General features: G+C 33.5%; 3 protein-coding genes across 5 annotated transcripts; all 3 read right to left on the reverse strand.

Moving 5' to 3' along the window:
• Window positions 1-2,922: 2,922 nt before the first annotated feature.
• Window positions 2,923-4,711, reverse strand: LOC119074272 (phospholipase B1, membrane-associated-like). The gene is made up of 8 exons (XM_037180294.1): window positions 4,532-4,711; window positions 4,324-4,474; window positions 4,073-4,256; window positions 3,904-4,015; window positions 3,553-3,715; window positions 3,315-3,496; window positions 3,132-3,258; window positions 2,923-3,056 (listed from the first exon to the last, which is right to left on the reverse strand). Exons 1-8 carry the CDS (start codon window positions 4,709-4,711, stop codon window positions 2,926-2,928), a joined length of 1,230 nt encoding a protein of 409 aa, XP_037036189.1. The 3' UTR covers window positions 2,923-2,925.
• Window positions 4,712-8,483: 3,772 nt separating this feature from the next.
• Window positions 8,484-11,738, reverse strand: LOC119074223 (phospholipase B1, membrane-associated-like). Of its 3 annotated transcripts, none has more exons than XM_037180236.1 (8): window positions 11,660-11,738; window positions 10,262-10,458; window positions 9,862-10,196; window positions 9,679-9,790; window positions 9,451-9,613; window positions 9,208-9,389; window positions 9,028-9,154; window positions 8,484-8,964 (listed from the first exon to the last, which is right to left on the reverse strand). In XM_037180236.1, the coding sequence occupies exons 2-8, from the start codon at window positions 10,439-10,441 to the stop codon at window positions 8,834-8,836; spliced, it is 1,230 nt and encodes a 409-aa protein (XP_037036131.1). In that variant the 5' UTR covers window positions 10,442-10,458; window positions 11,660-11,738; the 3' UTR covers window positions 8,484-8,833. The 3 variants fall into 3 exon arrangements, with proteins under 3 accessions (XP_037036131.1, XP_037036130.1, XP_037036132.1); XM_037180235.1 differs by lacking the exon at window positions 11,660-11,738 and adding an exon at window positions 11,480-11,645; XM_037180237.1 differs by lacking the exon at window positions 11,660-11,738 and adding an exon at window positions 11,517-11,636.
• A 1,029-nt stretch (window positions 11,739-12,767) lies between these two features.
• On the reverse strand, window positions 12,768-27,915 carry LOC119074224 (phospholipase B1, membrane-associated-like). The gene is made up of 8 exons (XM_037180238.1): window positions 27,654-27,915; window positions 14,331-14,536; window positions 13,929-14,263; window positions 13,755-13,866; window positions 13,513-13,675; window positions 13,273-13,454; window positions 13,087-13,213; window positions 12,768-13,035 (listed from the first exon to the last, which is right to left on the reverse strand). Exons 2-8 carry the CDS (start codon window positions 14,511-14,513, stop codon window positions 12,905-12,907), a joined length of 1,233 nt encoding a protein of 410 aa, XP_037036133.1. The 5' UTR covers window positions 14,514-14,536; window positions 27,654-27,915; the 3' UTR covers window positions 12,768-12,904.
• Window positions 27,916-27,972: the final 57 nt, after the last annotated feature.

A 27,972-nucleotide genomic window follows, 5' to 3' on the forward strand; every position in this document is an offset into this window, starting at 1 on the left:
TTAAAAATAAAATAATTGTTTGATAATATCTGGACTAATAAGTTTGAAAGTAAGATACGACGATTTGTAAACCATATAAAAGCTTACATGCTTACAACATACGTCAGCTGCTTTTCCATTACAGAGGACACACATAATAAATTGAATTAGAGTTTGGTTGATTTGAGGTTGTTGAGAAAATGTTCCGTATTGTCCTAGCATAATATTGAGTTTGTTAATAATTAATTTTGACGAATTTGAAAAATTCGCTGTTGAAAGGACTTTGCATTGTATATCCAAATGACTTTTATGTCAGGGATGCTTGATAAGTAATTTATTTATTTATGAACGAACCGCAAATCGGTTTAGAATTGTTTTTTGTTGTTGTATTGAACTGCAAAAAAGAAAGGGAAAGAGTAAACAAAGTTTACTGTGTCTATATTTACAAGGAGTGAAAGTGAATGGAAATTTGCTCAAATTTGTTTTATGAAAACATATTTTGCAGCTAAACTATTTTTTGTACTTCGATTTACTTAAAACTTTTGCCATGGTTTTTTTTTAATTTTATTTTTTATCATTAAATAATTTTTGCATTGTATTTTTTTACTCAAAAACGCTCTTTTATAATTTTATTGATCATTGAATTGAAATAAATAAAATGATTTTGTTTTGCTTCGCTCTTGTGTTTTACCTTTACATGTTAACTAGTGGAGTCCTCTAGGATTTGAAAAAAAGAAAATGCTATTCGCACTTTGTGAAAATAGTCACTTTATAATACTTTAGCTATTCGCACATTGTACGAATAGCCAAGAAAAGACTATTCGCACACTGTAAGGTAAAAAGCATGAATTCAAATTTTTAAGGACTGTAGTCGTTCAGAAACTGAAAATATATGGAGAGATGATGAAATAAATGGAGAGATGATGATACAAATGACCAGAAGATGATCGTGTCAGAAAAATTACGTATTGGTAGCTTCCGAAACCAAATATTATTAACGTACAGTTTTTGTCTTTTTTGAGCACTATGGAACTCCCAAATAACATTTTTAAGGAAAGGTTTCCACCTTAATGTTCCACAAATATTATTAACGTCTTTATGTCAGAATATTAATTTGATAAAATAGTCAGCTATATTAACCTTTAATGAATCATATGGTTCAGGCGTTTGTTTTGTTCCTACTTAATCCTTCTACAGATTGTGTGAGGGAGGAGTTTAGTCTGATACAACTAAATTCATCCTTCTACAAACTGTTAAGGAAGGATTTTGGTTTATTCCTACAAAATTCATCCTTCTACAAACATTGCAATGAAAGAGTTTTGTTTGTTCCTACCGAATTCATTTCTCTACATACTGAGTAACGATGTTGTTCGGTTTGTCCTACTGAATTCATCCTTCTACAATTTGTGTGAGGGAAGGAGGTTGGTTTGTCCCTACTGAATTCGTCCTTCTACAATTTGTGTGAGGAAGGAGTTTGGTTTGTTCCTACTGAATTAATCCTTCTACTAACTGTAAAAGGAAAGAGTTTAGTGTGTTCCAAATTTACTCATCCTTTTACAAACTGTGTAAAGAATGAGTTTGGTACTGAAATTATACTTTTTTAACTTCAATGAGGAAGGTTTCTGTTTGATCAACTGAATTCATCCTTCTACAAATTGAATGATGAAGGTGTTCGGTTTTTTTAACTGAATTTATCCTTTGGAGAAATGCGTCCCATTTCGTCATTTTGTTGGACCTTGACAAAAGGCCACTTCTTCAGAATGTGCGAATAGCGAATAAGAGGCTATTCGTACATTGTGCGAATAGTCACTTTATAATACTTTGGCTATTCGCACAATGTGTGAATAGTCTCTTTTTGGCTATTCGCACAATATGCGGAAACGGTATGGGTTCTGTTGAATATTTTACCGTCAATTCATTTTCACATTTGTCTCGTATAAACCATGGAGCATGGTAATGAACAAGGGATTAAAAGATGAAAAGTAGAGTTTCCGTGTGTATTTTGCTGATCCAAGGCGAAACCAAGGTCAATGCACCCACGAAAACGAGACCTTTCATTTTTATACCGATTTATGTTATAGATTTTTCTCAACGCTCAGCTGAGACTTCGGTGGCCTTTGATGTGAAAAACGTTGTGTTGACCTCGGGAGAAAAGTAGTAAATTTCATTTTCCCGTGCGACTTGTTGCCCTCGCATAGCTCTGCCACAAACACCGTCCTCGAAATGAAATTTCCAACTTTTTTTTCCTTCTGTGAACAATAGTTATTTGTGTATATGTTTTGGACGATTGTTTTTAGGCAATTTCGCGAGTTGTACGTTTAGTACTTTACATTCTTTTGTTTTCTCTAGGGTCGAAAGTGGCTTATTACACACCTAGAGAAAAGAAGAAATTTGGTTTTGGTTTCAAAAGCATGTAAAATCCATTACATAGCTCGGGATAAAAGTTGAAGTCTAGTTTTCGTGAGTTTATTGACCTCGGCTTCGCCTCGGATCAACAAAATTCACACGAAAACTCTACCTTTAAACTTTTTATCAATCATTATATACATAACTATTGTTTCTCAACCATATTTTTACGTGTCAAAGAAATAAAATTTTCAATAGTTCTTTGTTCAACGAGGGAAAAAGGGTATCAAATTGCATTTAAAGGGTACAAGGGGCTACAATGCACCAAAGAAATACGATTTCCAACTTTTTCACTAGGTAAACACAACGTTTTTCATAAAAAAAGCTTCCGAAGTTTCAGCGGACGGGAGAAAATGACTATCGCCTGAGTTGTAAAAAAACACGCTTCAAAAACTTTACCGAGAACTTTACATACTCCAAAAGAAAAAAAATATAAAAACATTTCATGCGTCGACAACGTTCCACGCTTCAAAAAATAAAAATTTAAGCGAACGTGACGACGTTTAAACGTCAAAACAGATGTCAAAGTATCGTTAATTGTCAGCTATTGTTTTTTGTTGCAAGATATGGTCTATCCACAGTTGGACATTTAAAATCGGTGAACTCCTTTTTCCAATAAATCGATTTTTTTCCCTCGGGCTCCATCATATTATTCCACAAAGCATTTGTAGCTGCAGATTCAATTCAAAATTCGATTACAATTCACTTAGACCTGCGATCTGACAACTTCATTGTCTAAATATCACCTCTTGCATATCCTTTTTGACTCAAGTGGAAACAATCTAAGGACATATATGTAAAGTCTGTGTTCCCGTTCGGAAGTGTAGGAAGTTCGGCCATCTTCAAGAATGGTTGTGCGTTGACAGTGAAGTCCTAGGACCATTTTTAAAGTTTTCTTTCTAAACATAAAGATCTAGTAAGGCTCATACTTCCTTATTGAATTCGTCCATGTTGGAGATCTTTACAGCCACATCTTGCCAACGTTCCATAATGTCATAGTATCGCTTAAGCTTACTCTCGTAACGGAATCCAAATAAACAAGGGCATTCAAAACGATGAGTCGCATGACATTCTAGTGGCGTTGCACGAAATTTTTTAATCATTTTCAAATCTGAAAATCCACAAAAATGTTGATAGGACAATGATCGAAACATATGATTCACTTACTGGGAGTGATAATTATATTTACCATTGTTCTTGGTAAATTATCTCTTAATATTCGAAGGGCTATGATCAAATCCTTTTCGTGGTAGCCCACAATCTTCTCAGGATTGTTGGTGACACAAAGGTTTTGACAAAAATCATTCGGTCCAATGAGGAGAGTTATCAACTAAACAAAAATAGATTTGACAGAGTACCGTAGTTTGTTAGCTCTATCCATTCCCAAATCAATCAACATTTCTGTCATGCAAATCGCTAATGATTTATGAAATCAATACATAATTTTCTGATGTTAAGTACTGATGAACATGCATATCACACATATTCATCATATTATGAGCAAACAACATATCAAACCTTCCAATGTTCATTTATTTTCACGCGACGATCAGCACTCATTCGTTTGATCAAAACCTTAGCCTCATAGGGTATGTCTCTGGACATGCCTCCTACTTCTGCCACATCGAATCTATTGATGGAAATATCAAGTTGTCGTTCGTCCTAAAATAAATGGTTATGTACAAACTTAGAGCTTCTGTCCGTGGAATATCCATCTGATAGCGAATAGCCGTATAAATTCGGATTGAATTCCTTGAGAATATTTGGCAAAGTCAGATATTTACGCCACGTACTCTGTCCGCCAATCATGGTAGTAACACCTTTGTTTTCAATAGCAAGCTGAAGTATATTGGTAGCTAAGCCCCCGGTACCTGTAGAATTAATTTATGTTTATGTAAAGCTTAACACATGGATGCATGATTTCCTTGTATTATTTACCTGATGTTAAAGAGTCACCCATAGCTGCTACGATATCAATATCCCCAGGGGTCAGTTGATGTACTGATTTTGGTGTATATTTGCTACGTCTTCCTGGTCCCTTTGCATCACAAAAAAATGGTTGGGACTCAGGGAAAGGTTTTTGTACCTTCTGTTGTAAAACAAAAATATGGCGAATTACAGAAACTTTTACTAAAAAGTGTCATACTCCTCTTTTTAAGTTCCACTCGTAGGACAATTCGTCATCAGTCCTTCCAATGAAGTCGAAACCTATGTAACGATACAGTCGATACAGTGGTGTAAAGGTTTCGAGGAATGTGGCTTGTCCGTGAGTGTAGTGAACGTTCGAAAGGACGACGACCAAACAAATCACATGAGGTGTAAACATTTCTTTGCACGTAAGATCAACGTAATCATGAAAAATGTAGATAATAAATCGGTTAATGGTACAGAGAGGCAACTACATGCATCATGCTATATTATGTCAACTGTAGATTCGAAATAAACTTCTTGTTAGGAATAATGTAATAATTTATTTCACAAATAAACCCAGTACATAGCAACTTTTGCTGGAATTTCTGAAATATTTTTAAACTGATGGCATTGATGGCTAAATTTTTAATATAGAAACAATGCCCACGATAAAGTCGTAAGAATCAACGTCTTTGAATTTTGAATTGGTTTAACTAGCTTTGGAAACGTGCCTCAGGCAAAATTAGTTAGGCTTCTTTTAAGTATCAGTCGGTAAGATAAAGTCTGCCAAAAATTTATTATTGAATAACGCAATAATTTAAGAGAGGTCATGAATGTGGATATTTCCAATGTCAAGGTTTCAATTGAAAATTCTTAACATAGACATCTGTTATCATCTGTTATCGACAACGACAGTAATAATAAACGACAAACTCTGACTAATATATATTGCAAAAAGCATGTTAAAAACAAATGAAGTAAGAGATTTCTGAAATCAATTTCTGAAAATCTTCGATCAAACAAAGTAACAGATCAGATAGTAAAACTGTTAATATGCTTGCCGTCTGTGATAGGTTAATTAGCCACATCGAGAAATTAGAATTTTCTAAAGAAATTAGCGTAATTTTGATATTTCTTGCAGCTCTAATTTTCAACTATATTTGATGTTTGCAAAATTAAATTGCTACCTCGTAAAGCTAGGTGTTTTATTCAATTCAGAAATTTATTGAGAAATTAAGACTAGCGCGTTATACACTAGAAGCACTAGAAGCTATGAAATTGATTGTATCCACACTGAACGCGCTTTCATACTGATGTGTCATCTAATTGTGTACGATGATTATAGCGGTAATTAAATAAATTATTGAGAATTTATCTACAAATTACATTGATTACGAAAGTAATTTATTAATTAATAGTTCGGAAGAGACTAGAACAATTACAGAGTAGCGGAGTCGGTTTCGTCTCGGATCAACAAAATTCACACGAAATTTTTACTTTTCACCTTTTTATCATGTAAATAACTATTTGTAAAAACGCACTTACTCGTGGCACGCTTTAAAGGGTAGGACGAAGCCATCTGCCATCAAATTAAATATAAAAGTTGAAATATTAATAAAAAAAGGAAGAAGAAATTTGATAGATGACTTACAAAGATGGAGAGAGATTTTAACATCGTCCAGTTCCGTTATTTACCGTTATTTAAGTTTGGCCACCACACCACAATCCTTTCTGCCTTCTTAGAGGCCCATTTTATACAACAAATACACATAGCATCCGACCAACGCCATGTAAACAAATACGAAGCATAAATTATATATTCAAAGGTTGAGCTAAATCGATCCATTTACTGTTATTAAACGATGAGATTTGAATTAGGCAATCCGACAAATTGAATCAGTTTTTCCCTGAATCGCTTTTGTAAATATAGATTTGTCGTCTGTTTTAGTTGAAAGTCAAACAAATGCATGGTTGGTGAAATTAAATAAATTTCGTTGAAAACCAATTGTTAAAAGTGTAGTCTTCTCAACAAGTGACTAAGCTTTGCTGTTGTGATTAACCAACATTTCGCTTTCATATTCAAGTTTATTTACATCAACAGTAAGGCATGGTGTTTGTGTATCCTGCTGAGTATACAGGGAGTTAGAAAAGCATCACAAAAAGCGGTTATATATAGAGTCTGGTGTAGCTTCTTTTTAATTTGGTACAACACGTAGGCGATGGTATGTGATATGCGAGACATAATTTATAATAAACGTGACGTTGCTGATCGAATTTCGACAATGTAACATGTACGTTATATCTACATTTAATCGAACAATCTCCTAATAGTAATTTATCTACCAAGGTAGGTATGAAGGTATTTTTTCGCGCTAGATGTCGACCCGAGGCGAAGCCGAGGTCGACAAGACGTCGTGTGCGAAAAAAATACCGGCATACCTACCGTGGTAGATACAACGTTTTTCGCAATTTCGGGCCATAATCACCTTTCCAATGCAAAATAGATCTCTTCGTTTAGTGAAACTGATGACGGAAACGTGAGGAATGGTGGGGAAAAGTGTGCAAACTAATCGAAACCAACTTCACAATTTCACATAGTAATGAATAAGTGAGTGCGTCCAATTCTTTGAAATGAATGCAAATGAACTAAATACGGGGAATTCCATTAGAAGCAAAGTTGGTTGTCATTAGTTTGTACACAAAACCGAACCGTCGATCGTCACGCCAGCGGTCATTTTAGTGATCTATATGTCCTACATTTTGTTCCAAAGTTCTTGTGTATACAGAAATTCATTTGAACGATGAAGAAGGCTGCATTATAATTTTCATGCTTCGGTGCCGAAAATGAGGGCAATTTTTCGAATTTTCTCGGGTTTCCGGCCCTCTGCATGAAAACTCACATGTGCACCTGTTTGGGACGGTTGATTTAAGGCACTTTCGCTTGTAAGCCTCACTTCGTTCGGCCTACAATCCGCGAAATTGCCTAAAATCAATCGTCCAAAACAGGTACACAAATGACTAACACATTGCAATGTGATGTAAAGAGACGCGTTGAATGAAATCGAGTAGTCAATGCTTACTATATACGCTTTAACAACACGTTCGGTATAATTGTGTGACTCTATAGCCGAATGGCTATAGTCGCTGCTTTCTATTCAAAAAGCTTTTGGTGTCGGGGGTTCGATTTCTGGTCAATACAAGATTTTTATTTATAAAAATTTAACCTACGTTGAAGGTAATAGGTTCGTCGTTAGCGTGCGAAAAAAAAGTTGATATCGCACTGTGTCCATAAATACAGTGAAATAAATACCTTCAAAACGACATTAAATGGACGCATGGAAAGGTGATGATTATGGACCGGAATTGCGAAAATAACTATTATCTATCAAGGTAGGTATGAAGGTATTTTTTCGCACTAGATATCGATTGTCGACCTGAGGCGAAGCCGAGCACGACAAGACGTCGTGTGCGAAAAAAATATCGGCATACCTACCGTGGTAGATACAACGTTTTTCGCAATTTCACCTTTCCAATGCAAAATATATCCTACATTTTGTTCTAAAATTCTTTTGTAAAAGCATTTGGTGTCGGGGGTTCGATTTCTGGTCAATGCAAGATTTTTATTTATAAAAATTTCACCTGCGTTGAAGGTAATAGGTTCGTTAGCGTGCGAAAAATAAAGTTCATATTGCACTGCGTGCGAAAAAAAAGTTCAAATTGCACTGTGTCCGGGGAATACAGTGAAATAAATACCTTCAAAACGACATTAAATAGATGCATGGAAAGGTGATGATTATGGACCGGAATTGCGAAAATACAATAATAATTTGCTGAGTGTAATCGTAAGAAATCCCTTACTGAATTGGGTCGGTCGAAATTCAGATTGTAAAAAAGAAATCAAAATGTTTCGCATGCCATCAATATATTTACCAAATCTGCTACTTCCTTTGATATATTCAACAAATTGATACAAAATATTTTATTTCTTATTCGACATGTTTTCTGTGTGTTGGGAGTTGTTCTGGTATGTAAATAATTCAACACAGAATTTGTTAAACAAATAAAAATTTAGATTTTTCATTTTAGCATTTCATTCTTTTTGGGAGCGCGTGACTGAAGATTGAACAAAATTCAGAAAATCTAGATTTTCATTTGTTCAACGAAATGCTTGTTGAATCAATTACAAACCTCAACAACTACCAAATTAGAAAACATTCTCTACCTGTACCGTCTTCTAAATAACATTATAATTTTACCAACTATTGTATTTCCCCGCTCGTGGTAGTGGAGTTTCAGAAGTGCAATAAAAGCTACTACATACAAGGAATATTTTAGAGAGTCAAGTTCAAAGTAATTTACAACAACGTTATGAACAGTTATCACATTTCCATGATTTCTGAGTTTTATTGAGGCTTGAATCATGGTCATACGATACGCAATTAAAATAACCCATAAAATCTCGCGTGAAATGCATTTAATAAAACGATTAGTTTTCAGGTATGAGTTGATGGAGTCATAAAATCTGGATGTTCAAATGTCAGCTATTTTTCTTTGTTGCGATATAGGGTCTGTCAAAAGTAGGGCAAATAAATTCTGTAAATTCTTTTTTCCAGTTGGTCCATTTCTGTCCTTCTGGTTGCATCATATTGTTCCAAAGTGCGTTCACAGCTTTGAGTTCAAACCAAATTATTACTATCTGTCTCAGGCAGTCATAAATAATTTTAACGTTACCGATGGCATATCCTCTTTGACTTAAATGGAAGCAATCCAAAGATAAGTAAGTAAAATCATGGTTCCCATTCGCAAGCATAGGTATGGTGACGTTCTTTAAAAACGGTTGATTGTTGACGGTGAAGTCCTGAAATAATTTTTATAATAAAATGAAGGACTAGATTCCGTTTAAATTATTACGTCTCTGTTGAATTCGTCCATGTCGGCGACCTTTGAGACAATCTTTTGCCACCGTTCTATTATTTTAAAGTATTGCTCCCTTTTACTTTGATGACGAAATCCAAAGAGACATGGACATTCTAGGTGATGCAGCATCTCACATTCTGATGGCTTTCCACGTAATTCGGTAAGAACTTTTAAATCTGAGGAGACTCTTGCAAAGTTAATAGACAAATCAAATAAATAGATTGTTGAACGACGTACTAGGTGGCGTGATTAAATTTACCATCGTCCTTGGTAAATTATCTCTTATTACACGTAAAGCTTTAACCAAATCATTTTCGTGTAATTCTACTGTCTTTTCGGGGTTGTTAGTTTGACAGAGATTCAGGCAGAAATCGTTCGGTCCAATGAGTATTGTTATCAACTAAATTTTGTGAAAGAATTCCGTTTTTATTTTCCAGTTAAATTTACAACAGCGATAATTTAGACCTTCCAATGCTCGTTCATTTTCACGCGTGGATCAGCAGTCATTCGTTTGACCAAAACCTCAGCCTCATGTGGTATATCTACTGACATGCCACCCATTTCTGCTACATTGAATCTATTGATTGAAATTCATTTTAAAATTTTTGCCACTACGAGTGAGAGAGATTAACTGATTCGAACTCGAACCTAGAACTTTTGTCAGTAGAATATCCGTCTGACGAGGAATAACCGTAGAGGTCCGGATTAAACTCTTTGATCATGTTCGGTAACGTTAAATATTTACGCCAAGTATTTTGACCACCAATAGTCCCAGACACACCTTTATTTTCGATAAAGAGCTGTAGCATATTGGTTGCTAACGCACCATTACCCGCCGTAAGAGAATCACCCATTGCTGCAACTATATCTATATCTCCTGGTCTTAATTGATGTACTGACTGCGGTATAGAATGGCTTCGCTTTCCCGGTCCATTTGTATCACAAAAGAATGACTTTGACTCAGGAAAGGGCTGTTGCACCTTCTATAGTTAATGAAATATTTGAACGAATTATAGAAATTAATTATTATGATTAACTGTCGACATACCCCTCTTCTTAAATTCCAATCGTAAGACGATTCACCATCACTCCTGCCAATTAGGCCAAACATTGAATACCGATACAATCTGTATAAAGGTGTAAATGTTTCGAGATACGTAGACTGCCCATGTACAAAGTTGCAGTGGGTAGTAATAATGACGATAACAATGAAGTGTGTCTTGAACATATCTTCGAATTCACGGTCTGATGCACAATCGAGAAGAAAATTATTGAAAACAATTAATATGCTGCCAACTGGAAGTAGATTGATAAAATCTTGCACAGACGGAAAGCATATCACTCATAGCATTAATGATTTTGTTACTTGTTTTGATGGATGTATTTTAAGAAGTTTTATACAAAATCTATTACTTCAATTGTTTTAACATACACGTTTTGCTGTTTAAAACCGAATGGATGATAGATCATTGTTTTCTTTTTTGTCGTAGTTGTTTATAACAGATGACAAAGTCGTTCGTAGTGAATTTTTCGATTTTGCTTTGACTAATATATTATTACGTCGAAATTAGAGCTTTGTCAATTGTTTATTTTCAACCGTGTCTTCCGTCTAATGACAATGTTCGGCAAACAGTCTGGACTATTTAAATTGTTATTGGTCAGAGTAGAATAACGTTATAATTGTTCGATGATTTAATAATGTTTAGTTAAAAGACTTTTCTAAACACTCTCTTCGTTCTCCTTTTTCTTTGCGATCTCCTTCTACCTATACCTAGTGCACAACACTATATGAGGCTACATAAAGCGAATAAGTTTCGGTATACAACTGGTTCAATATGGTTTCTTAGTAGTGTTACATTTTATCGAAAAATATTGAGTGTATCCTCTGAAGCACTGTCGAAAATATAACTCCACTTACATCTTCTTGAACACTTTTATTTAAAGCTCAATGCAAGTGAAAAATGTATGAATCTACGCGACATGGTTGAAAATATCTCATTCAGTACTACATTTCTTGAATAAAGAAGTAAATCTGAAGTACAGACATTTTCAAACAGAAATCGATTCAAGTACTAGTTTTAATCGACTTCTTTTTGTAAGATAAGTAGGTTAACAACAGTCTTATTGTCGACTCTTCATCGCACTAGCACTTCCACAATTACAGCTTTTGCTGTCAATAATCTTGACTGCATATACCCAGAACCATATGAAAACCAATCAGTGAATAAGTGGGCCAATGTTTTCAAATAAATTGAAACGTATCTACTCTGATGGAAAAGAACCACAATCAGTCAATACGACACCTTTTATCACACGTGTACACCATTAAATTATTAAAACAATTGATTGTAAATTTCAGATCGTCAAGAACTTTTTTCTAACATATAAAATCACTGAAATGCTAACTCGCTGTGTGCACTTTAGGCGCTCTTCAAAACTGATCTACCTTCGTTGCATGTAAGTTAGTTAATCGTGCATCGGCACCTCTGCTACGTATATTTAAATTGATCATAGATCTGTGTGCGATTTATGGCATTGGTAATTAAATGTAATCGATAACTAACGAAATGTGACTAATATGAGAAATAGTTTAGTTGAGCTCATCAGACTACAGTCAGAAGTACGTCATTTGAGATGTGCAACAGATGTGAGATGTACAAAAAGACATTCCTGAGGTATGTACCAAGCAATCAAAACACAAACTCACCAACAGTATATGTGCACACATATAAAGTCACCTTGGCAAAGACACTAATTGTAGTTTGATTTCGGACATTTTGCAATAAATATAAATAGTGTGCGTTTGTAGACCAGCCCATGAATTCAGTTCAAGCAAAATACAGAGTCGAGAAGTCTACGTTAACGGTGATACATTTTCTGTCCGAAAAAGGTTAACGAAAAGTCATTTTCTGTTTTTCGATGTACGATCCAAAGTCTGTGTGAACATAATGTTTAATGTTGTGTACACTACTGCACTACATTAGTAACTTTAACTTGATCGTATGCGTGCTAGATATTTACGCATAGGTGACATTGGATTGTGCATTCACTCAGAAGTTCTTTTTTTATTATTTTATGCAACCTGTTATATGCATGTGATTTAAGTGTCAAGTTGAAAGTAATTGGAATGATGAAAGAACCAGATTAATCTATGAAAGATTGATGCTTTCCAAGTTTGAGGTATCGCTTTTCAGTCCAATAGATTTTGAAGTTTTTTGACAAAAGCTTCATCTATATCTTCGATATACTAAACCAGGATATTGTAAGAGTTTTTTCATAACACAGGCGACAAAATAGTCATTTTCTCGCCTCAGCTGGAAATTTGTTGTGAAAAACCGTTGTGTTGACCTTGGGAAAAAAGTTGGAAATTTCATTTTCTCTGGTGACTTGTGGCCCTCGCTACGCTCTGACCATAAACACCACCCTTGAAATGAAATTTCCAACCTTTTCTTAAACACCACCCTTGAAATGAAATTTCCAACCTTTTCTTTCCCTCAGTGAACAAATAACTATTGTTGAATTCCTTGTGAGTAAAAAAACTGGTTTCATATTTGGTTACTATACCGCAAATCGAGGTAGATTTCTCGGCAGGACATTTACATTTTATTGAACACTTTCGTTTCGTCTAACATATAAAATAAATAGAAAAATTTAACTCTAAAATGTGATGCTAAGCCATTTGCTCGATTCGTCAGCTATTTCCTTTTGTGGCTAGATACGGTCGATCCACAGTAGGACATACAAATTTTGTGAATTCCTTTTGCCAATTTGTGGATTTCTGTCCATCTGGTTCCATCATATTATTCCACAAAGCGTTTGCAGCTATAAAAAATCGAGTGAATTTTGTGCCCAAATAAAAAAAATTGTAATTACCTCTTGCATATCCCTTTTGACTCAAGTGGAAACAATCCATTGACATGTACGTAAAGTCATGATTGCCGTTAGGCAGTGTTGGAAATGTGACATTCTTCAAAAACGGTTGGTTATTCACAGTAAAGTCCTGTTAATTATTTCAATTTATAACGCTTTGTCAAATTAACCGAAGCTGTTGAGGAATACTTCTCCATTAAATTCGTCCATTCGAGACACCTTTTCCACAACATCCTTCCATCGCTCCATAATGTCGAAGTAGTATTGACGTTTGTTTCTGTAAGCGAATCCGAAGGCACAAGGACATTCTACATGATGCGAAGATTCACATTCTGCTGGTTTTCCTCGGAGTTCAGTAATAACTTTCATACCTGAGAAGTTTAGTTTTTATGAATCGGAAGCTATTATTGAAGAAATTCAGTTACTTACTCGGTGGGGTCACTAAATTAACCATGGTTCTGGGTAAGTTTTTTCGTAAGGTTCTCAAGGCACTAATCAGGTCTCTTTCATGATAATCGATAGTTTTTTCTGGATTTTTTGCGTAACACATGTCCAAGCAAAAGTCATTGGGTCCGATAAGGATTGTTATCATCTAAACAAAACGAAAATTTAAATTATTCACATAAACGGTCCGGTTGTCTTCAATGAATTTTTATTGTGTAACAGCGAACCTTCCAGTGTTCATTCAATTTCACTCGAGAATCTGAAGTCATCCTCTTCACCAAAACCTTAGCCTCATGTGGAATATCTCTTGACATCGCTCCGATTTCTGCAGTATTGAATCTTGAATTTTAATACCACGCCATTAACATACCGTTCTCCAAATGGAACAATTGCGTACAAACCTTGACCGTTTATCAGTTGAGTAACCATCCGATAATGAGTATCCGTAAAGGTTTGGATTGAAAACTTTAATAATGTTTGGTACAGTCAGATACTTTTGCCATTTACTTTGACCGCCAATCGACCAGGAAACACCTTTATTTTCAATAAGCACCTGCAGAATATTTGTGGCCAACGCACCATTCCCTGCGGTTAGGGAATCTCCCATAGCAGCAATTATATCGATATCACCAGGTGTTAATTGATGTACCGATTTAGGTATAGAATCGCTACGCTTTCCAGGCCCCTTCGGATCACAGAAGAATTTATGAGATTCCGGAAATGGTTTTTGAACTTTCTGAAATTTGAAAACAATTGCAGATGCAACTCAGCATTAAGAAAACATTTATTCGATTGTCATTTACCCCCTTTTTGTAATTCCAATTGTATGATTTTTCGCTATCCGATCTGCCAATAAAATTGAACAACGAATTACGAAACATACGATACTCTGGTCGATATTTTTCGAGAAATGTTACTTGTCCATGTACATCATTGTGGCAGGAGAGTGCAATGACCAATGCATTAACAACATGTGTGAATTTCATATTGAATTTCCGTATGCAATCACCTGAGAATTTTCCAAAATAAATTTATCATTCAAGAGTGTTCAATCAACTCAACATTCAACACTGATTTTAATCGATTTATTTTTATTTTTATTTTTCAAACGACGATGGGAGGAATTAGATATTGCTTCTACAGATTTTTCTCATTTTTTTTCGCTTAATACAACTGGTGACTTCTTGATGTGAATTACAAATAAAATCGAAATGAAACGAGTGTCGAATAGCCAATTTGTGCAGAGCTAAATTATAGCTCGAAGCCATAATATCTTGTAACAATTAATATAGGCTTCTAGCGAGTGAACGTCTCTTTTTGCTGCATTTCTAAAAATATAATTCTGAAATGTTCGATTAGTTGGATTTTTAGCAATAATCATTTGTTATATTTGTCGAGGAAGATGAGCAATTTTTAAATTAATAATTCTGTCCGTATCAACAGAAAAACCCCAGAGGAAAATTAATTATAGAAATAGACAATAATGAAATCGTCTGAGGTACACTCTGACTGCAATTTATATATGTATATGCAAGCAATATAGACGATAAGGAGAACGTATCGTTTAGCAATGATTTTAACTATTTACAAGCAGTCCTGAATCTGTTACTTCTTTTGTTTCAATATCGTTTAGTGCCAAATCTTTTACTTCTTACGCTCAGAGATGCTTATCGCTTATTTTTGTCATCGTCAACGATAACAGATTTAAATTTCTTTTGATCTGTACAAAGACACTTTTTAACATATTAATGTCTCAACCTAACGTTAATAATACTGACAAATCTATTTATTTATGTCGTTGCAAATGCAAAATGTTACATTCAACATAATCATCGTTGACATTTCTCGGATAAAATCCGACAGCATAGCTATATGACCCAAGAGACCAACAAAGCAAGAAAGTGCGACAAACGCAATCCAGACGAAAATGTTGGGGTACTACAGGAGGTAAAAGTACTATTTATTCTTGAAATGTATAAAAAAAAGTTCAAAGTTGTTATGCATCATCATGTTGTTAACAGAAGTAGACAAGATGTTTTGGCAATAAAAAAATGTTTGCTGGCACAACAGTTATGCTTGTATCAATATTTTTAGTTGAAAAAAAATTGTTTTGTTTCGTTTTGTTGAAGCAATGCAGACGCGTGCATTAAACTACATAAAATTCGGTCCCCATTGCATTGAAGCAAGTTCATAGTTCGAAAATGAAAATATAAAATTAAATGAAGCGTTTCAATAAATGTGGCAGATGTTGCAATGCTATTAGTTGCAAAATTCACTCTCTTCAAGAAGCTTATGTTAACTCGGTTGTTGTACCATGAAAATGGTTAGTTTATGTCTTTCCTTATTTTCTTGACTCTTTTTAATTTTTTAAATTAAAAACTTCGTCAAACTAACTTTGATAGACAATTTTGCAGTCCGTTTAATAGCTAAATGTGTTTTGCTTTGTCGTCATTAAAAATAAAAAACCGACCGACCCAACCGTATCAATATAACTGAAAATTATTAAATTAGTCTACTAACTTGAGACGATAAGCTATTTAAAATTTTTTTTATGAGCTCATCTCGTTGAATGCAAAACTTTTTTAATAAAGTTTTAAAAACTTTTCTATGTGTCCGTCTTGGTCCCAGAAACGTATTGAGCAATGTGTTTCATTTGCGTAGATAAGGTCAAAGTGTCAGTGAGTGTTTAAAACACATTATAATTTCATTTGCAAACCATCGGTTAATCTTTTAGTAATTTGACTGAGGCCCCACATACTCATCAGTCCATCTTAAGGCCACAGTTTGAAACATATTACACTAGCACGAAAATAGTATTTTTCGTACCAAGACAGGAAATGACGATTTTTTCAGCACCAGTCCTAAGTTTTCTGACATTTCTGAGATTTCTTAATGAAAAATCATGGCAAAATAGGTCGTATTTCAGTTGTCGGATGCACAAAAGCTAACTGAAATACGACCTATTTTGCCATGATTTCAAATGTCAGTTTTTCCCGAACTATATATCGTGCGGGAAAAAACTTCATTTCTTTACGACTTATAGTGCGGGAAAAGAATTACATGATTTTTTCTAGGACTATACGATTGATTAAATTTAATATGGTGAATGTGAAGTGTGTATGTTTTCAAGTAAATTGATGTGTTTTGTCTATTTCAATTGTCCGATGCACAAAACGTTGTTCGTACCTCGACAGGAAATGGATTTTTTCAGCACACGTCCTAATTTTGCTTACTCGCTTCGCTCGTAAGGAAAACTTAGGACTGGTGCTGAAAAAATCGTCATTTCCTGTCTTGGTACGAAAAATACTATTTGCAACTAGTTAGTAAATGGGATGTTTTGCGCAATAGATGTGAAATACATCATATGCGCAAAATTCCCATTTACTAACGTGCTCCTCATTTTGACAAACGTCAATTAACGCACTAGTGCATAAATGTATGTATGAAAAACCATTTACGCATTCTTTTGATCGCACTGAGACATAAACATTTTTGTAAGAATTTTTGTTTACCCGTTTTATATCGGATGGTAATAAACGACCATTTATTTTGTTGGGTTGAACGTTATAACAAATTTTTTGTACCAATATTAGTTAGCTGTCGACCGTTATAACTGTTTTTTTTTACCAATATAAAAAATTCAAAATACCATTTCTTATGATAACTACCGTTATTATAAAAGTAAATACCGATAAAATGTGAGGAATTACCATTGACTTGTATATGTGTGTGTAATTGGTAATGTGGGAAATCGTCATTTTTAGTTGGCTTTACCATTTACTTTTTATTGGCTGTACCGTTATATTTTTTGAATATATCAAATGTGTGTTGAATTGGTCAGGTGGGCAAAGGAAGTGTTAGATTCGAATTTTAAATTGGTAAGTCGATGAAAGCAATCGGTGTATTTTTTGAATCTGTGTGTATTGGTCATGTGTGCAAATTCAAATCGAAGCAAAAAAAAATCCAAACTGAAATTTAGGAATTACAAAAGTCTATCAATGTTATTTTGCGTGAAAATCCGAATACAGAACCAAATTATAGACGGCAAAAATTTAAATTTGATGTATAAAAAAGTTACACAGACTAATTATTAGACGATGCGAGAGAAAAAAAATTAACTCCTAAGTTACCGACACCGTTCCGGCGCCCGGCTCGCATTGCGGCCCTCCGCTTCGCTCCGGGGCAATGGGCCGGATCGCTCGGTGTGGTGCAACGCTTTTTATATACAATGAAAGTTTGTATTCATTTCGTAAAAAGATGAGTTCTGAGCCAAACTCCTTTACGTTACATTTCGTAAAAGGTTGAATTCCCCAGGAATGAAGTAAACGCCTTTACGGCGAAACGCAAATTAGGAATTGAGTTGAGTTGAATTACACTAAAAAAATAAGCATATGCGAATCAGGACGATACGCGAAAATTAGGAAAATTCCAGATGCTATTTCGCTGGCTCTTTAGACCTTGCACAGTGCCGCAAGGGTCGTTAGACCGTTATTTATTCTTCGTAAGAGTTATAGTAAACGATTAGATAGAAAAAAAATGTCCATGACTAGGCTTCGTCGACAGTCTATAGATTTTTTATAGATTTTTAAGTTTTGATTTTTGACTTCAATGGCTTTATTAGCTATAGTACAGCACTGATACAACGGATGAGACCGGCATAAAAAATTGATAATGACTGTCCGATAGTGACCAACTTATTTCCGAACACCGTTCGCTACTTTTACAATAGGTTATTATTTATTCCTAACACTATCCATCACGATTTCACCTTAATTTGATAATGTCGATAGTTTTGATGTACGATTTACCACAAAATTATACTCAATACCTCTAATATTTTCAGATTACCATTACGTTTAAACGTTTAATAACGTGAAACAATATTAACACATTCAAAATAATTGGGCCTGTCAACTTTCGGCGCCCTGGACTTTACTTAAATAGTCGTGGAATGCCTCCAAATAAATTTCTAAAAATCTAGAATTCAGTTTTGGATTTTTAGAAATTTATTTGGAGGCATTCCTCGACTAATTAAGTAAAGTCCAGGGTGCCGAAAGTTGATTACCTATTACACAACAGACGAGAGTATAAAAGCTGGATGCTTAATAATTCAAACGAACATTTATCCATCCGATTTCACTCTCTATTTAGAATTTGATTGCTTAATGCAATACTATCAATAATTAACATAAAAGCAGCAAAAGAATGAATATTGATTATCTACCAATATTTTTGATGGCTGATTTACCATCAAAATATATTCAAATACCAATTATATTTACAGATTACCATTAAGCTTAATACGGTGAACCAATATCAAGATACCAATATTTTTTCTTAATCTACCATTGTTTTCTACGTAGTTTTCATGTTATTTTTAGTAGTTACCACTAAGTGAAAAATAATTAAATACCAATTGCCGAAAAAGGAAATTTGTGATACATTACCAATATTTTACACTATAACTCGAGTTGTTCGTTATATTTTATCCGTTTACCAATAATTTTATCGAAATACCACTATTTTTTACGGACAAATCGTTAATACCGTTATTTTTTCCTAAAATATCGCTTGATTTAACCACTAATACCAATTCTGAAAATACCAATATATTAAAATGGAATTTACCAATCTTCAGTTTACCGATAAATTATATTGAAATACCAATTATATTTGTTGATTACCAATGGCTATGGAAGGCACGACCACTTTAATATGTATAATTTACCAATACGAAACACAGAAAAATGATACACGACCAATATTAAAAATTATTTTGACCGATATAACGAACCAATATTACCGATATTTTCCAATTAAAATACCAATTGCGTTACGCACCATATATTACTTCTAACCTACCGATTGAAAAATCTAGAAGAACAATATAAACTTTGGGAAAGTCATTAAATTAACTAAAAGAAAACTCTAAAAAATTTGGAACTACCATTTGAAGAAAATGATTTTCGGCTACATTACCAATACGTTAAATAAAGCAAAATGAGCTGGATATTAAAATAACATTAAGATTTTATTAATTGTTAGATTATTTATAATATGAATACCAATATTTTTTCTGAATTACCATTATCTTTTCTGACACGACCATTATCAATTTCGACATGACCTTTAAACTTACTTCTTTAAACTTGATCAGACACCGTTATTTTTAATTCAAAAAACGTTATTTTCATTTCGATTTACCAATTTGAAGCTACCAATGAAAATAATATGTTTTTACCAATAACGATTTACCACTATAATAAACCTAAATTTTCCGTTATAAAGTGTTTAATTTACCAATTTTATTTATTTTTTTAACAGTTATTGTGACTCTGATGATCGTTATTTGGTTTTTTTTACTACCAATAATAAGTTTTATTCAAATTACCATTAAATAAATGCAAGACGACCAACATTTCTTAGGAAAATGATCAATATCAGTTAATTCCCTTGACTGAAAGTCAGGGTCTTATGAAAGAAAATACCCTTAAATGTCCGTAACGCTAAGTTCACTTTGATATTTTGAAAATGTTCTACATTGACAAAAAACGTTAAATACAGAAAACGTCCGTACACTTGTGGACTCGATAACTCGAGTAATTCTTTACCGATTTGCAAAATTTTGGTTTTAATCGACGGAGAATGAAAATCATGAGGTTAAGTTCGTAGATGGGCAATATTGGAGTAATGAGATGGGAGTAATTCTCAAGAGAATTTTATTCCTTGTTACCGCGATAACTTCCCTAATTCTTATCCGATTTTCAAATTTTTTGTGTTATTCGACGAAGATTGAAATTCTTGAGGTTGAGTTTGCAGATGGATAATGTTAGAACAACGAGATGGGAGAAATTCTACACAGACGCTTTTCCTTGTGGACTCGATAGCTCGAGTAATTCTTTACCGATTTGCAAAATTTTGGTTTTAATCGACGGAGAATGAAAATCATGAGGTTAAGTTCGTAGATGGGCAATATTGGAGTAATGAGATGGGAGTAATTCTCAAGAGAATGTTATTCCTTGTTACCGCTATAACTTCCCTAATTCTTATCCGATTTTCAAATTTTTTGTGTTATTCGACGAAGATTGAAATTCTTGAGGTTAAGTTTGCAGATGGATAATGTTAGAGCAACGAGATGGGAGAAATTCTACACAGACGCTTTTCCTTGTGGACTCGATAACTCGAGTAATTCTTTACCGATTTTCAAAATTTTGGTTTTAATTGACAGAGAATGATATTGGAGTAGTGAGTTTGGAGTAATTGTAAACATATTGTCAGAAATTCTGGATTTCTGGTCTAACAATTAAGAAGTACTTCCCAAAAGAGTTTTTGCTTGCTTACCGATAGCTCGAGTAATTCTCAGAGGCTTCAAAAATCAATTTCGACTAGTAGCGTAGTTCATGTGGTTAAACTTGAACATTGGAATTTAATTGTACTAGTAATCTGGGATGTACGACCATTTTTGAGTGAAATCCGTATTCTTAAAAGATTTTTTTTCGGTCCTAAAATGCTTGAACGAGTGTGAACTTTGCGGCCAGAGCGAAGCGAGGGCCGTAATTCACACGAGTTATATTTTTTCAAGAGGTAGGCAGGAAATACACCACCTTTTCAGCTCATTTAGTAGACTATATGGAGACTCATTTTAAGTTGTAAACGTACCTCGCTGAACCTTCCATTCATAGCGTATGTTTTCTGTTATTTGACACTCATAGCGCTTTTTAGGAGACAATATAGTAGACTCGTAATAGAGTAAAACATCGCTCGCTGGGCCAGCAACTCATAGCTCTTCTTGTTTCTGCAGAAAATTAAATTAAATTTGAGTAAAATGAAGCATGTGATGGCTGCTGTTTTCTAAATAAAAGAGACATTGATTTTTCATGTGAATATAATTTTGTGATCGTTGTTACAAGATATGGGAGAAATTATACTCAGACGCTGATCCTTGTTATCGTGATAACTTAAGTAATTTTTACCCGATTTTAAGTTCGTAGATGGATAATATTGGAGTAGTGAGGTTCCAGAAAAAATTCGACGAGCAAGTGAATCTGGATTTCTGGTCGAACAATCTAGAAGTCTAGAACAATCTTGCTTGCTTGATAACACGATAACTCGAGTAATTCTCAGAGGCTTCAAAAATCGCAGATTTGAAAATATTAAGTGTTTTCGACCAGCATCGTAATTCATGTGGTTAAATTCGAACATTGGACTTTATTGGACTGGTAATCTGCGATATACAATTTTTGCGTGAAATCGTGTTCTTAAAAGAATTTTTTTCGTTCCTAAAGTGTTTGCACGAGTGTGAATTTTGCCAGAGCGAAGCGAGGGCCGTAATTCACATGAGTTTTTTTTTCAAGAGGTAGGCAAGAAATGTGCCACCTGTTCAACGCTTTTAGTAGACTATGTAGGAGACTCATATTAGGAGTAAGACATCGCTCGCTGGACCTTCAACTCATAGCTCTTTTTGTTTCTTCAGGAAATTAAATAAATATGAGTAAAATGAAGCATGTGATGACTGCTGCTTTCTGAATAAAAGAGACATCACCTTTTCATGTAACTTTAATTTTGTGATCTCAAAAACACCACCTCATTTAAAAATGGTTAGAAAACTAAGACTGGAATTATAGAAAAAAAAAGTTAGTCAAGGGACATGACCCACCCAAGAGGTGGGGCCTAGTTTTTTGAATAAATATTTAATCACCGCTATTTTATGCCAAGTTTACCATTTAAAAAAAATCAGTTCTACCATGGCCATGTATTGGAATTACCAATTGAAAAAAATTAAATGATCGTTATACACTACCACATACAAACGTGTAAGCGTATAAAATGCACCTATAACGGTAATATCCGAAAAAATATTGGTAAAAAAGTTTTTGGAAAAAGTACTCCAATTGGTAAACCCAGAAAAAATAATCCCTCGAATATAATTTCCCGTTTTATATCTCGGCCTTAACATACAGTCGTCGTCAGTTAAATTTAGTAAAAAATTTACTTCTTTTCGCCAATGCAGCTAGCTTGTTGCTGAATCTCTTCATTAATATTCACTAATTTATTCATCAAATAATGAAGCACTTCAACGCCAAGTTAAAATCTGTCACGAGAACCATCGGATCCAAATGACTTATTTGTTGACTTTTCATGCGATGTATAACTGCTAATGAGAAATGTATGCAATAATCTGTTGCATAATTGCATACAGAATGCGTTAACGTAAAAAACAACCACACGGAAGGCTATACAGTATGCAATTTGTATCAAAAACAGAAACGTCTTGAATTTCATAAATTTGAATGTCAAGTTCAATGCAATTATAGGCAGTTTATTTGCATAATGATCGTTTTCCTACCCAGCATTGTAATTTGTTAAAATATTTTTCAACAAAACGATCATGATGTATAAGAAACGGAAAATATTTTCTTTAAATTTAAGTTGAATGCATGCTTGCTATTCTCAGAGCAAAATGGAAAGATTGCTCACTAAACCACATGAAATTTTATTTCACAATTTCGACTGCATAAATCTATCGTTATCACCATTTCAATCACATTTATGCTGGAAATAAAATATTTGTTCTGATACTGCGATAACATTTCCAGCGAAAATTTTATTCTTTAAAGACTCATAAAATCGATTCTTCGATTCTCAAAACACAAATTTAGCATGGTCATTGCCCATCGCCATGGTGTATAAGAATTTCATATATAATAAACGGTTCAAGTGCACGTATGAAGAAACTAGGTCCTATCTTATGGGTGGGTAAGGTCACTTGAATGATGAACTTATCAAAATACATTGAAAGATTCTTTTATTTTATTTTCAAAGATCCATTCTTTAAATTAGATGCAGAAGCCCAAACGAGCTGCAGTTAGTTAAAAACGACCCAAGAAGTGGGGTCTTGTTGTAATAGTCTGTTAGTAAAGTTAGGAAAAAGAATGCATGTTGCAGGTAATCATTAATATAGTTATCAGTTATCAGCCAGGAAAAAAATCTTTCGGAAATGAACTCCCAGAACTTTAGATCGATTTTGTTCATCTGTGAACCAGATCTCATGAATTTGATTCTTCAATGAAGGAAACAAAAAAAATCCAAATCAGCACAACCCAGGTTATCTAGAAAATAAACACAAATTCTTTTAGGAATAAATCTGAGATCATTAATCCGGTATTGTCCAGCTACGAACTTGACCGCCAAAACTGTTGATCGTCGTCGAATTAAAACCAAAAGTTCCAAAATTGGTTTTCTCAACTTTCTCAAGCCATCAAAAAACAGAAATAAAAATCTTTTTAAAAGTTTTTTAAATTACTTAGGTCGATATTGCCCATCTTGGTGTCATCTCGGGTGTCATGAATATTATTCCTCAATTGAAACTTAAAGTTATCGTTCCATCAAGCGTTATAGACATTTCTGTATTTTCATTTTTTTTGCAAGCATTTCATACAACAGACGTATTTTCTGACGTAAGACCCTTGACTGAATAGTCAAGGGAATAAAACGAAAAGTTTCATCACCAACTCGCAATAAAAGTCATCTTGCTGTTTTCTGTTACACACAGGACAGTAGGATGTTTGTTAGATCTTAAAAAAAATAATTACCGATAAAAGAAAAATAATGAAAATAATGTGGACCATCGTGAATCTTAACTCTCAACGCAGACTTTCTGCGTAAAATATGTTTTTCATGTGGCAACGTTATGCTTTAATAAAACGACGTTAAAGATCAATAACTTTGCCATTAAATGATCGTTGCTCTTGACTCAAGAGTCTTGAGAGAGTGGTATTATACAGAATTTTACCGAATAAAGGAAAATGATTTTTTTTTATACGACATCATTTAAATCGAATTTATTTTTAAGTTCTTGAATGCTTTACATAAGAAGATATTTTTCTTAAAACCGACCGCAATAACCAATGTGACTTACAACATTATGGAAATATCTTTGATTATTTAAATTTTTTTTTTTTATTGTCATTCGTACATTCGTTTCGCTACACATGTCTTTTTACACATACAAATTGGCCAGGAAGAATAATATTTTATTTATAATATTTCCATGCTAAAACGCGCTGGAGAATTTTGATTACATTTCATTATAAAAGAGCACATCATTTACCTTTATTTCATAAAAATAAGGAAAAAAAAAGATTTATAGAATTGTGGGCATCTATATGCATACCTGAGTACATTTTTATTATTATAAATTAAATGTAAAAATACAACATGTACATGATGCGCCTTACTTCCGACCTTGGCCCTGGTGTATGTTCTGCTCTCATCTTTTATTAGGTATACGTGCCTCGTATTTACAATATTTCTTTTTATTTTTAACTGATAAACGAAAACAAAAGTGGATGGAAGACATGAACGACGATTTAATGATGTTTGTAACTGGATTCTCGTTTTATTGCTTAAGATTGAATTGCAATTGATAGGGTTGGGTATATATACGAAAGACGAAATAAATGCAGTGCGACGAAGGTTTGACTAGGGCTTTCAATATTATCTTGAGTGTGTTGTATTGAAGAGGCTGAGGTTTTTTCTCTCGTATAAGAACTGGTTCTATAGCAAAGTTGATTGTAAACGTAAATGAAAAGAAATTTATTTTTGCTATGCCGCGATTCAGACAATTTTAAACGTTTTGACAAAACGTTTTTGTTTGTAAATTTTGAATTTTACTTTAAAAATACCATTCAAACGAACATATTTCGATCACTATTGAATTCCTATAAGAACCTTCTTTGTCGAAAGAAGTCAAAAGCATCTCACAATGATGAGTTCTGTAGGTCAATTCGGTAAACAGAGAGTCAAAGAATAAAGTATATGTGCGCCATATAAATTGAAATTTCAAATTTAAAATCACCCAAAGTAGCTTCCAGAACAGAACTTGCCTAGAACGTTTTTTAATGATGATTTGTCATCATCTTGAACGTGAACATAACATGCCTGCAAATTGTTTGCTACTTACTTTACATTTTTTAACAAAACGAAAAATAAGAATTCGCCAGACATAAAATAAAAATTGAAAACTGCTAAGTCCGAACGTTTTTTCCTTTCATTAAGAACCACCTAATCAAAAAAATGACTAATGAAATGAACACGCATTTATTGTAACTTAACTGATCAAGTTTTTGTATAGTCATCGTTTAATTTCACTATACCGTGAAAGAATCGTCCAAAATTTTATAATTCATGGTCAAGAGGCGCTTCGTTCAATTCAGCTTATAAAATCTGTTTACACTGACACATTTGTGCTAATAAGATTTGTAACACATGCTCTGGAAGGTACTCATCAACTGTATTATCTGTACTATAGGGTTATTGACTGGCAAATTGCATTTTAATATCATCTAACGTTTTTTCGATAAAACCGATGTTATGTGGAGATTTGAGTTGTCTGATAATGTTTGCAAGCCTTTCATCATGCATCTCCAGATAGAAACAATTTTTAAATTGCTCTGTAATTATTGTTGCTGATGATGGTTGTAGCTAACAGCTAATATGGATGTGCAACATTTAAAAAAAATGAAATTACAACAACAAGGAGTTACGGTTTCTTTCTTCAATAAATACAAATCGGTTGATTCTAGCTTTTATTTAATTACTCGCATTTTTTTTGATAAAAGTTAAATTAGAAAAACCCCATCCGATGGCGATGCTTTGTCGAGTCATAAAATCATAATCAAAAATTCAATCGTTCGACAAGTTTCGATTATAGATATTTCTTGAACTTATTAAATTACTGTGAGCCTCAACAAAATTAAAAAAGGTGCTTGGTAAAATGAAAGACTTTATGAAAGGCGACCCTATCTATTTGTATTAGGTTTGTTCATCGATAAGTAATATGATGTTAACTTTTAGATTTTTATTTTCAGTCGATGATGATATTAGCTTAGCTGATGAAACCGGTCGGCAATAAATGTTTACCAGATACAATTTAAAATAAATAAAGTTTTTTTGGTTCGCTCCTGTTTAATTGAAGGCAATTGTACCGTGTGTTCCAGTGCCTATATTCGCGAAAATATTTTCACGAATTTTCTCAAATTTTCACAAAAAAAACTTTTTAGGAAAATTCACAAAAATTTGAGAAAATCGTGAAAATTTGAAAAAATTCGTGAAAATATTTTCGCGAATATAGGCACTCGTGTGTTCTGTACACTTTGGATGAGATTTAGTTATTTTCCGAAAAATCATGTTTATGAAAATGATGCTAAAAGAAATGGTTAATCATCTGTTACCGACAACAATGACAAAAATATGCGATGAACTTTAGCTGGTGTTCTTTTATATTGCAAAATGTACGTTACAACAACTGAAGTAAAAGATTTTGAATTAAACATTAAGCGATAAGATAAACAAAAAAAAGAAGGTTTAATGATTTATCATGTATTCAACTCTTTAATTTTTTCTTAGGATTTTTTGCATTTAATTTTGCAATTATTTCAAAAGGCTAACACCTACCAGAAGTAGTAGAATTTTACAGTAGAATTTTTTGCAATACATTTTGAACCTACTTCAAAACTTTGAGCTAAATGCATTTTTCAACACGAAAAAGACTTATAAACAGACATTGGAGACTTCCAACCCTCTTGCCAACAATAAATAAAAAATGGAATGAACCCATTTTTTATCAACGACAACGACAAAAATAGTGCCTGTGTTAGTGATATGTTAAAACTATTGAAGTAATAGAACTTCAAGCAGAATAGCTAATAGATTTAATATTAAATTGCCATACACTTGCCCTTTGTAAAAATCATCTCTAGCTGTGATAAGCTCAAAACCACATGCATCTTTTCCTATTATTATTTTAACAATTGCGGAAATATATCTGAATGTTTTGTAAAAGTATCCGCAATTGCCCACATAATATTTTATAATAATTGTCAATGTTACACCTTACATTTTCGTACATTCCATTTAACAATAGACTTGTCGTCTCGTCGCCTAAATAATGTTTTACATTTTTCTTGTCGATTTAATTTATTTTATGTAAATCTCATGCAAACAAATTTTTTGCTACCATACACATCACTCCATTCCAAAACACGTTAATAGCAAAAGAAAATCATCGACTTAAATTTAGGAATATTTTCTCTCGAGGATCCATGTTAACACATAAATACACTTACAACTGAAAATTTGAATCTAATCCACACAGCAAGAACGTTATGTATAGCACGTCGAAAAATGTATAGATTAAACAAATCACTCAAATAGATTATCACCACCGTACAAATTTGCAGCAATATTTTCCAAAATTTACACCTTTTTATTTTCTGATAAATATTGTTTTCAATTCAACGTTCTGATTCTACCTCTCAGAAGGTAGAAAATGTAATGGCTAGACTAGGCAGACGGTTTGTAGTGTATATGAATATTTGAATCCATTGCTTGAGTTGTAAGTATAAATTAAAATTAATTCTCGATTCGTTCATATAGTGTTAAAAT

Source organism: Bradysia coprophila, unplaced genomic scaffold (assembly GCF_014529535.1).
Source record: "Bradysia coprophila strain Holo2 unplaced genomic scaffold, BU_Bcop_v1 contig_145, whole genome shotgun sequence".
Classification (NCBI taxonomy): domain Eukaryota; kingdom Metazoa; phylum Arthropoda; class Insecta; order Diptera; family Sciaridae; genus Bradysia; species Bradysia coprophila.